The sequence below is a fragment of the Jaculus jaculus genome, chromosome 1, assembly GCF_020740685.1.
Source record: "Jaculus jaculus isolate mJacJac1 chromosome 1, mJacJac1.mat.Y.cur, whole genome shotgun sequence".
NCBI classification, from domain to species: domain Eukaryota; kingdom Metazoa; phylum Chordata; class Mammalia; order Rodentia; family Dipodidae; genus Jaculus; species Jaculus jaculus.
In genome coordinates this window covers 43,334,529-43,346,062 of record NC_059102.1, presented here as the reverse complement: position 1 = coordinate 43,346,062, position 11,534 = coordinate 43,334,529, and the positions used below count along the sequence as shown (strand labels likewise).

The 11,534-nt window shown below is 42.9% G+C and overlaps 1 protein-coding gene across 3 annotated transcripts in view; it reads right to left on the bottom strand.

Moving 5' to 3' along the window:
- Window positions 1–1,200: 1,200 nt before the first annotated feature.
- Window positions 1,201–11,534, bottom strand: part of Ide (insulin degrading enzyme) — a 123,023-nt gene continuing 112,689 nt past the window's right edge. For all 3 annotated transcript variants that reach the window (XM_045153594.1, XM_045153580.1, XM_045153587.1), the window contains exons 21-25: window positions 10,067–10,339; window positions 9,042–9,103; window positions 5,355–5,427; window positions 4,524–4,591; window positions 1,201–3,609 (exon numbers count right to left, since the gene is read on the bottom strand). In XM_045153594.1, coding sequence (XP_045009529.1) covers window positions 3,514–3,609; window positions 4,524–4,591; window positions 5,355–5,427; window positions 9,042–9,103; window positions 10,067–10,339 — 572 coding nt within the window. In that variant the 3' untranslated portion in view covers window positions 1,201–3,513. The remainder of the gene's footprint in view (window positions 3,610–4,523; window positions 4,592–5,354; window positions 5,428–9,041; window positions 9,104–10,066; window positions 10,340–11,534) is intronic.

The following is an 11,534-nucleotide window of genomic DNA, read 5'->3' as shown; positions in this document are numbered from 1 at the left end:
CCCCTTTTTTTGGCATATTACATAACCGAGTTGGTGCAGATTAAAGGTCAGAGCAGGGGTTTTGTGGAGCTTTTTCAACTGCGAAATGCCTTGTCTCCCTCTGGTGGACAATGTCAGCAGTACTCCAGCCTGCAGAATCCCAGCACTCGCTGGACAGGCGCTCAAGTGTGCACCCCCATAACTGGTTTTATGCATTCTGGGATTCTAACCCAGGGCCTCAGGTGTGACAGACAAACACTTTACCAAGGAACTACTTCCCTGGCCCAAAGCGTCTCTCTTTCCTCTTTTCATCTCCCTTCCCCTCCCTCTTTCTTTTCTGGTTCTTCGAGGTAGGTAGGTAGGCCCATGCTGACCTGGAATTCACTATAGTCTCAGGATGGCCTCTAACTCACCGCAATCCTCCTACCTCTAAGGGTGTGTGCCACTAAGCCAGGCCAAAAGGTATCTATATCTGTTATCTTTATTTTTTTATTTTCGAGGTAGGGTCTCACTCTAGCCCAGACTAACCAGGGTGGCCTTGAACTCACAGTGATCCTCCTACCTCTGCCTCCCAAATACTGGAATTAAAGGCATGTGCCACCACACCTGGCTTCTATTTTTAAGAGAATGAAATTGAGCTACCTATTTTAGTTACTGCTACTAGATATATTTTTTAGTATTTTTATTTATTTGACAGAGAAAGAGGGAGGGGGAGGGAAGGAGAGAGGGAGGGGGGGAAGGAGGGACGGAGAAAGAATTGGTGCACCAGGGCCTCCAGCCACTGCAAATGAATTCCAGACACGTGCATCCACTTGTGCATCTGGCTAACGTGGGTCCTGGGGAATTTAACCTGGGTCCTTTGGTTTTGCAGGCCAACATCTTAACCTTAACCCTCCAGCCCTATTTCTACACACACACACACACACACTCTCATACATTCACTGTTCCTGGATTAGGAGGACTAATGAAAGTAAGAACTGTTATCACATTAGAATGTTGAGAGGAAGCTGGGCATTAATCCCAGCACTTGGGAGGCAGAGGTAGGAGGATCGCTGTGAGTTCGAGGCCACCCTGAGACTCCATAGTGAATTCCAGGTCAGCCTGGGCTAGAGCGAGACTCTACCTCAAAAGACCAAAACATAAAAAAAATTAGAATGTTGAGAGGCAGAGTGAGGATGGGTTCAGTTTCACAAAAATTATAATAATAATAAATACAAACTCCAGAGTTCAAATTCAGATTTATTGTAAACAGGACAATCCTAGGACCCACCATACTGGCAGTGTCACATGCTTTCATTTTCACATCAATTGATCAAAGACTTTAAAAGTCTCCAGTAACTAATAACAAACAGTGTGTTTCCTTCCATACCTCACTTGCTACACACCGAGGAAATGGCAGTCTCTGGGGAGTCTCTTATTGCTTATGGACTGTAACCTGGGACCCACTTAAGATGAGTCCACTGGTGTGCCCGAGGGACCCACAGTAGCTCTGGAGACAGAACATGCAGGAACACACTGACCACCAGAGCAGTTCATGGAAGACTACTTGTGGATGCTTTCAGATCTCTCTTCAGGTACCTTTCCTCATAAAAATGGCATGCTTTAAAATTTTACCCATTTTGAAAACAGAGCTAAAAATTATTCAACATCATGTAATTTTCTACAGAAAAGGTAGGTGGATTTCTATTTACTTTTACACCAGGACTTGTTTTAGATTCCTCTTGTGTCTATCTGCAGTTGGATGAAAAGCTGCATAGTCATGCTGGCTGTGGTGGCTCATGCCTGTAGTCCCAGCACTTAGGAAGTGGAGGCAGGAGATTAGGAGTTCAAGGTGCATAGTAGATAGATGCACAAAGCCAGAAGGAAGAGAGGACGTCATAGAACCCCTGATGGACAAAGCCAGGTTTCTACAAGGAGCCTCTTGAGGATGTGGATTACAAGACAGTTAAAGCACCACATTGACATGACAGTAGAGATGGAGCTCCACTGTTGAAAGCAGCCTCCACAGTTGCCCCAAATTGAGAAAAGTTGGAAAATGGCAAATGGTAAAACTTAAGATGTGAAAAGTCAAGACTACAAAAGATGTCCTGGCAAATCAAGTCTTTTAGAATTAAAATGTCATTCTTTACTTTGCCTAAGTCAGTGGACAGCAGGACCACTTACTGTTTCCAATGTCTGTATGTCGAAATACAGCCACAATTTCTCTTGAAACAAGTTTTAATAATAGCTAATATTTTATGGTGTTTTTTTTTTTTTTTTTTTGAGGTAGGGTCTCGCTCTAGCCCAGGCTGTCCTGGAATTCATTATGTAGTCTCAGGGAGGCCTTGAACTCACAATGATCCTCCTACCTCTGCCTCCCGAGTGCTGGGATTAAAGGCGTGCACCACCACACCCGGCAAACTAGTATTTTAAATGGCTGGTAAATCTACAATAACATTTTCACTGAAAAATAGTATCTCATGAAAAAAATATTTTTAAAGTCCAGTCATCATCTGTATGTTTATTTTTATAATATTCCAAAAATAACACTTAAGGCAAGATTAGACTGGTAGGGGCTTGAGTCTTACAGAGACTTGCTACTGAAGAATGCAAGGTTATTTTTGAGGCGGCTTTGCATTGTTGCCTTTTAAATTCCTAAAGGGGCAAAATGTTTTGGTTCACACACTAATCAAAATCTCACTGTAATAAAGCTATGGGTGCTTACAACAGCTGATGTTAGAACAGCATGTCACACACTCCATACAGCAATGCATTGATGATAAAATATATACCTGATGGAACACTGCAAACCAACTATTAACAACAAAAAAAGTCACTAGAATCCAGTCAGGAAAAAAAAAAAAAAAAACAACCCACAGTAATCCTGAGAAATTCAGTTTGGGACAAAATTGATATAAGGTGAATCTGTGTTTCTAGCACTATAAATAGGGTATTCTAGGTTTTTCCAGCGTTTTACTAGTTGGATTAAAAAAAATATTCAAATTTTATAAAAAGGTTAAAATCATGCCACATATAACCAGCAATTTCACTAATAAAAGAAAATGACATTGCTTTGTGCATAATTTACCAAATGTAATATTCTCCACTGATTTACATGAAACTATCAAATAGAAAGCAAAGTTGAGGATCAATTTTTTTAAAAGGTAACACTTTTCTAAATGTTTTGAAGCCTTTTCTGCCAACCTAGGAGGTTTTTAGAGAAAAGCTAACTTTTATTTTCTTCTGACAAATGACTATTAGAATATAATTCATTATTTTAAGCAGTTAAATAAGGAACATTTCTATTAGGAATGAAAAGAAAAAATTTAAGGTCTTTAAGAGGCATGTATTTTAAAAATATTCTACATGTCTAAGATTTTATAACTTTATTACTTTGGGTTTTTAACATTCTATATGACATTTGACAACTTTTTTCCCTGTTTGTTTCTCTAATAGTGAACCAGAAACTATTCAAATGTCCAAGATTGTTTTCCCAAACCCTGGAAGACTCAGGAACAGGTATATCCGTTTATACTTTCCCACTATGGGACACCTTCAGAGTTTTGCAGCCATAAAGTTAACATGTGGTCTCACAAGGGGAAAGAGTGGCAGGCCACGCTTGAACTCAGTCATGTTCTGGATAACTTCAGGCTGCAAAGAAAAAAAAGGTGTCTTTCAATGTGTTTGACTTAAAAATTAAACTGAACAAGATACTTCTTTTATTTATCTATTTATTTGAGATAGAGAGAGAGAGAGAGAGAAGGAAAGAAAAAGAGAGAATGGACCTGCCAGGGCCTCCTGCCACTGCAAACAAATTCGAGATGTATGTGCCACTGTGCATCTGGCTTTGTGTGGTACTGGGGAATCAAATGTGGACCATCAGGCTTTGCAACCAAGTGCCTTTAACTGCTCTGCCATGTCTTCAGCCCAAACAATCTCTTTTAGATAAGACAGCACTCCATATGCTGGGATTGGCAGATTCAAGGGGTCTGTGTTAGTCTGTAGAAGTACATCAAGTAAGACTTACTTTGGGCCAAAAGGAAGACTATGGGCTTTCACCAGGCGGGAGCTGAGCCTGAGACAACAGCAGAGGAGCCGAGGCTACATGCCCATTTCCTTCTCCTGCAAGAAAATGCCCATCTTTCAAGGATTAAAATTCAGAGGCACTGAGGAAAGGGCTAAGCAGTGTCACTCTGATATTCAATGCTAGGAAAAGATGTGGCCAGAGGTGACACATAGCACAGGGATACAACTCTTCATACAAGTGGCAAGGACATGCTGGAGTGGAAGCACATGCCTGTAATCCCAACACTTGGGAAGTACAGGAGACCAGCTTCAGCTATACAGTGAGCTCAAGGCCATCTGGGGCTACATGACACCCTGTCTGTCTCAAAACAGAAGCAAAGACAAGACATGGCTAGAGGCTGAGTGAGCAGACATTTGGGGAAGACTTCAAATAGAAGCCCAAACACCTGGTAACTTTAAGCCTCTAAAGAGGTTTTGAAGTGACAAACAAGCTTCTTTAAGTAAAAAGCCCTCTGGTCATGCAACCTAGTGTTTCTTACTTGTGGCAAGGGTGGTGCTTGTGACAAATTGATATCATTTTGACATGGGAACTCTCCAACAACAGGACCTATGAGAAAATAAAAGGTTTAATGCTTTGCACTCACTCATACTTACACACAACTTTCAACAAACTTGAGCCACATTTCGCTAATCTAAAAAACTCTAACAGAGCCCAGTGTTGTAGTGAAAGCCTTTAATCCCAGCACTTGAGAGGCAGAGATAGGAGGATTGCCATGAGTTCAAGACCACCCTGAGACTACATAGTGAATTGCAGGTCAGTCTGGACTAGAGCAAGACCCTACCTCAAAACAAACAAACAAACAACAACAACAACAACAAAAACCCAACTCTACCAGGCCCAGTTCACATGCTCCTCCGACTGTCTCGTGATGCCTGACAATGTTACTGGGGCCTTTAAAGCCTTGGCTGTACAAATTCATGCCCAGGACTGATCTGACTAGACTCTGAATCTCTGGCCTCTGAAAAGGATGCAGTCAACTATCCTCAGAAAGTCAGTGGAGTTAATGGCTGAGTGCGGACAATGGCCAAAAAGATGACTTGTTCTTCTTCCTCCCCACAGGACTGCACCCTACAGCCTCTCTGAGGTGCGCACGGCGAGCAGCTGTGCGATCCTGTGAAGCTGTGGGAGCCCGGCACCGGCACTGCCTTCTCCTTCGCTCTCCTTCCCTCTTCCCTGTACTCCTGCAATGCAGCAGACCGGTCTTCACTTCTTTCTCTTATCCCTTTACTACTGTGCTAAGGGACAACCAGCATATGCTCACTATAAGCCTCAAAATGGACTTTTAAAAGAGTTAGCACTCAATACTTACAAGAATCCATTTCTCTGGCAAGAACATGGACGGATACTTTGTGCCTCCTTGGTGCATCCACGGCCAACATTTCCTAGGCAGAAAGAGAAGCAAGATTACCCTCTGCCCACAGGCCCCTACAGAGCGGCTCTCTCTTGGAGGACTGAGGAATCAGTCCTCACAGAGATGGAAAAGATGCTTCCTTTACCTTTCCTCCACATGGTTTCATTCCACTCTAGAAAGATTCACAAAGGTAGGCAAGCCTTATTTTTTCTCGTTTTGTGGTGCTGGGAACCTCCTCATACATGCTAGGCAAATGCTATCAATGAGCTACATCCCCTTCTGGAAGGGGCAAGAATGACTCACGTTTCTATTTCAGAGAGGAGGAGACCTAGCCCAAGGTGATCAAGTGATTTGCTCACGCATTTGCAGTTAGCATGTGCTGAGTTGGGCTTAAGCGCTCATCCTAGTGATCACCAGACAGCACGCAGTGGTACGTGTGTGAGTGATGGCGCAGGCCAGGGGTTGATGTTGGGCGTCTTCCGCAATCACCCTCTACCTTATTTATTGAGACAAGGTCTCTTGCTGAACCTGGTCAGCCTGCACCAGAGAGCTGTCTGGCTGCACCTCCTGAGCACTGAGATTATGAGCACACACAGTGACATCCAGCATTTATAGAGTGCTGGGAATCTGAATTCAGGTTCCTATGTTTGCAAAGCAAACACTTTGCCAGCTACACCATCTCCACAGCCCCTGTCCCTTTTGTTTTGTTTTTCGAGTAGGGTCTCACTGTAGCCCAGGCTGACCTAGAATTCACTATGTAGTCTCAGGGTAGCCTCAGCGATTCTCCTACCTCAGCCTCCCAGGTGCTGGGATTAAAGGCATGCACCACCACGCCTGGCTCCCCTGTCCTTTGTTTATTTATTTATATTTTATTTTTTCAAATGTAAAGTCTTCCTCTAGCCCAGGCTGACCTGGAATTCACTACATAGTCTCAGAATGGCCTTGAACTCCTGGCAATCCTACTACATCTGCCTCCCAAGTGCTGGGATTAAAGGCGTGTGCCACCACGCCCAGCTCCCTGTCCTTTTTTAAAAGACAGGGTCTGGGCTGGAGAGATGGCTTAGCAGTTAAGGCGTTTGCTTATAAAGCTAAAGGACCTCAGTTCGATTCCCCAGGACCCACATAAGCCAGATGCACAAGGTGGCACAAGTGTCTGGAGTTCGTTTGCAGTGGCTGGAAGCCCCAGTACACCTTTTCTCATTCTCTCTCTCTCGCTCTGCCTCTTTCACTCTCTGAAATATAAAAATAAAAACTAAAAATTTAAAGACAGGGTCCCATATAGCCTAGGTTAGCCGTTATCTTGCTATGGTTGTGGAAGATGACCTTCAACTTCTGATCCTCCTGCCTCCCTCCTAACTGCTGGGATTATAGGCATGTGCAACCAAACCCTGTTTATGTGGTTCTAGGGATCAAACCCAGGGCTTTGCATGTTAGGCAAGCATTGTCGAAATAAAGCTACATGCCCAGTGCCTAATGATGTTTTAAGTCTATTCTTTTTCTTTCTTTTTTGAGTTAGGGTCTTGCTCTAACCCAGGCTGACCTAAAATTCACTATTTAGTCTCAGGCTTGCCTCTAACTCATGGAGATCCTCCTACCTCTGCCTCCCAAGTGTTGGAATTAAAGATGTGCGCCACCACACCCAACTTTCTTTCCTTTACAGCAGGGGGCGGGGTGGGGGGAGAATTGGTACACCTGGGCCTCAGCCACTACAACTGAACACCAGATGCTTGTGCCACCTAGTGGGCAAGTGTGACCTTGCGCGTGCCTCACCTTTGGGCATCTGGCTTACATGGGATCTGGAGAGAGATCTCAACATGGGTCCTTAGGCTTTGCAGACAAGCACTTTAACCACTAAGCCATCTCTCCAGCCCTCCTTTTTTTCTTTTTTGTTTGGTTTTTCAAGGGAGGATCTCACTCTAGCTCAGGCTGACCTGGAATTCACTATGTAGTCTCAGGGTGGCCTCAAACACAGTGATTTTCCTACCTCTGCCTCCTGAGTGCTGGGATTAAAGGGTTGCGCTACCACGCCAGGCTCTCCTTTCTTTTTCTTGAAATGATCTTGCTATGTAGCCCAGCTGCCCAATGCTGGGATTACGGACATATGACACTATGCCTGTCTCCTCTAGTATCTTTTGTTGTTGTTGCTTTGTTTTGTTTCGAGGTAGGGTCTCACTCTAGCCCAAGCTGACTTGAAACTCACAGTGATCCTCCTACCTCTGCCTCCTAAGTGCTGGGATTAAAGGCATGGGCCACTACACTTGGCTCTAGTGATCTTTTATTTACAAGCAGGAGAGAGAAGATAAAAGAAAGACAGAGAGGAGTGGGACAATGGGCATTCCAGGGCCTCTAGCCACTGCAAACAATGTATGAGCCACCTTGTTCATCTGGCTTTATGTAGACAATGGGGAATTGAACCAGGGTTGTTAAGCTTTTCAGGCAACTGCTTTAACCACTGAACAATCTCTCCAGTCCTGGCTTTAGTGATCTTTAATGCCTACAGAGATAATGGCCTGTCTTACTTAGGATAACCTCAATCATTACTGCTCTAAGAACCACCTCAAATCTATACCAGAGCTCTGCTGGTAAGTTGTGGTTCCTCATCTACCAAAAGAGGTAAGAAACTAACATTTACTGAGTCCTGCCTTGTATCAGGCACTCTCCTGTATTGGCTTTATTTTTCCTAAATTAACCATCACAATCCTATTTTAGTGACATGGAGTGTACAACACAGAGAGGAGACTGGGGAGGTGGCTCAGCAGTCTATGGTGCTTGCGTGCAAAGCCTACTGACCAGGATTTAATTCTCCAGCCACTATGCAAAGCTAGTCCCAAAAAGTGGTACAAGCATCTGGCATTGGGGCAAAAGACACTGTCACACACACATGCATACACACCATGTACAAATGAAAACTAAAAACATGCCGGGCATGGTGGCACACGCTTTTAATCCCAGCACTTGGGAGGCTTAGGTAGGAGGATCGCCGAGTTTTCAAGTTCACCCTGAGACTACATAGTGAATTCCAGGTCAGCCTGAGCTAGAGTGAGACCCTAACCCGAAAAACAAAACAAAACAAAAACCACCACCACCTAAAAACAAATAAAAATCCTGAGACTACTTAATACATGTGTTGAGAAGACTTTAATGGTGGTATCTCTTTTCTCGTGCTAAGCTTTCTCAATATGTGCAGGCATTAAAGACTCTCACGACCTCTGAAAACAGTTCAAAAGTTGAGTAATTATTTGTATAAATAGGCGACCACAGAGGCACCTAAATGGATGGACAATATATAGCTGTCACAGGTTGGAAAATACTCTACCTCGAGGTCTTGTTCTTTTGCTTTCCCTCCCACCAAACAGCGGAGAAATGATCTTTGTACAGTATGGTAGAAACAGAAAACATGAGAGGAGAGCCCAGAAACGTGTATTTAGAAAGTAGCAAGGGTGGGACCCAGAGACAAGCAAAGCAGTCCTGGTTTCCATATGAATTGTCCATGGCTTTTCTAACAGGAATAGGTCAAAATGAGTCTGAAATATTTAATTGTACAAAAAAACCTTCATAAATCTGTCCTGAATAAATTCAGAGTAACAGCACACAGGATAGCACCTACTCCTTTACCTGTCAAGACTAAGTAAAAATCCAACAGACCTTGTAGAACTTGATGATGTCTTCCTTGGTAAGTGTCTTTAAATATGCAACTTCTATGTTATCTGAAAAGGTAAGCAAACAATAATTTACTAGTATTACTACATTAAATAGTCCAAAATACTTAACAACAATATACCTCAAGCCTATCAAGTATTCATATTTTTAAATGACCATCTGTTCCTGTAAGTGGAAAAGGACAGATTTCAAGCACAAGTAAGTAGGTACAGAGTAATAGAATTTGGGATGGGAACCAGGTCTAAGTTCATACTGTGGATCTATCCTCCCAGAAGATGCTGGGCCTTGGGTCAAGTCACTTCAACTTTTCTAAGCCTCAGATTCCTTTGATGAAATAACTACTTAATAAGGCTGTCATGGCAACTAAGAAGATAACATATAGTAGCATAAAGGTAAATGTTCAATAAACGGAAGAGGCTATGTTCATTAACAGTGGATTCAACTACTACAAAAAGTCATAGGTGGGAGAACCAAGGCCCCGGCATGGTGGCTGGTCAGCATGTTGGTGTCAGAATAAGAATATGACTCAAATTCTAGTGTCTCAAGTGGCTTAGCTTACTCTGTTGTTAACTGGAAGCTGGTAGACAGAAGACTTCAGAAAGAACACCTCTTCCGATCTGACAAACCTTTGGAGATCCTTCAAGGCAAAAGTCTGAATTCATGTTCCTCTACAGCGTCCCTTGCCTTAAGAAATTCTATCTACAAGTTTTTCCTTTCATTTTTTTTTCTCCAGTGTTACGAGAAATAGACACCAATGTATCATACTCAGAATCTTAGGGGTACACTGACAGAACAAAGTGCACTGATATCTTACTAATACATTAACATGAAGCAATGTGAAACTCCACTTTAGTTCTGGAGAAGATAGGACATAATGTTTCTAGCAGGAAATTGTTGTTACAGTAAATAAGTGTCACCCTGTCTTGCTACCAAATAAACACTAAAATATCTACAAAGTGAATTTCACTTTGTGGAATGGCCTCAATGTTGGAGGTATATTTTTATCTTACCTCTATCATAGTTGTATTGCTGGGAGATAATTTCCCCCCAATATTTAGCACACTCTGCAGATAATTTCTTTGGTTTGTCTAGTCGACGAATTGCTAATGCTTGAATATGTTTTTGGAAGGCCTCTTCTGTCATTTCCTCTATGGACTTCTCCATGGTAATCAGGAAGGCTTCCACTCTGCTTTCCAGGTAGTGTGGTGGCTTCTCTGACTGGATGATGAATCGTAAGCCCTGTATGCCATTGGCTCGACGGGGCCCACTGAAAACAATGTAGCCTGAAACACAAACACCAGCCAGTCAGGATCTTAGCATTTGACACTCAGGCCATTTTTAAATTTTTTTTGAGGTAGGGTATCACGCTAGGCCACACTGACCTGGAACTCATGCTATATTCCCAGGTTGGCCCCAAATTCATGACGACCCATCCTCCCATCTTTCTTCTGCCTCTTGAGTGCCAGGATTAAAGGCATGCGCCACCATGCCTGGCTCAGGTTGTCCATCAGTCCCTGTGTCCCTCTGCCCTGGCCAGGTAAGATCTTACTCTACCCCAGGCTGACCTGGAACTCAATCTGTAGTTCCAGGCTGGCCTCAAACTCACAGTGATTCTCCTACCTGTGTCTCCCGAGTGATGGGCAAGGCATGTGCCATCACGCCTGGCTTCAGGCCAATTTTAATCTTTTAGAGTAAATAAAATCGATTTTTAGAACCTTTACATTTTTTACCCCTGAAGAAATAGGAACAATAAAGGCACTGTTCTGTTCCTAAGGACAGAGCAGAAAGACTACTTGAATAGTCATAAGTTAGGGATGATTTTTTTTCCTTCTTAGAAAAACATCCCACATTCCTATTCATCATTCAAAATCACATTCTGTATGCATCACTCTTTGCTAATTGATCCTCTTCAATCTAAACTAAAGTTATTTCTATTCTTATAAAATGCAGCACTTATTTCACTCCCTAACCATGTCCTAGCTCCGTCTGCTTTAACATCTAAGTTCCTCACATGAACCCAGCATGACAAATACACTTCTTATTTGATAATCCATCTACAGACTAGCTCAATTTAAACTGAAACTCTCAAGAACTAGGCTAAGTAAAGGAAGGTCATGGTTCTACTGGCATCTTGTGAACTCACACACTACCCTCTTTCAATACCTTTTCTCCATACCTTTCCTCTTTTTACTTTGTTCTTACCAGTTCAAAGCTATTACCCTTGGCACTTAGTTATATAAATGACACAAAAAAATAAAGGACCAAGCCGGTGTGGTGGCACATGCCTTTAATCCCAGCATTTAGGAGTCAGAGGTAGGAGGACTGCCATGAGTTTGAGGCCAGCCTGAGAATAAACAGTGAATTCCAGGTCAGCCTGGACTAGAGTGAGACCCTACCTCAAAAAAACAAAAATAAAATTAAAAAATAGATGAAAGACCAAGGACTCCAGAGTGACATGGAGCTGGTGATGTGCATGGC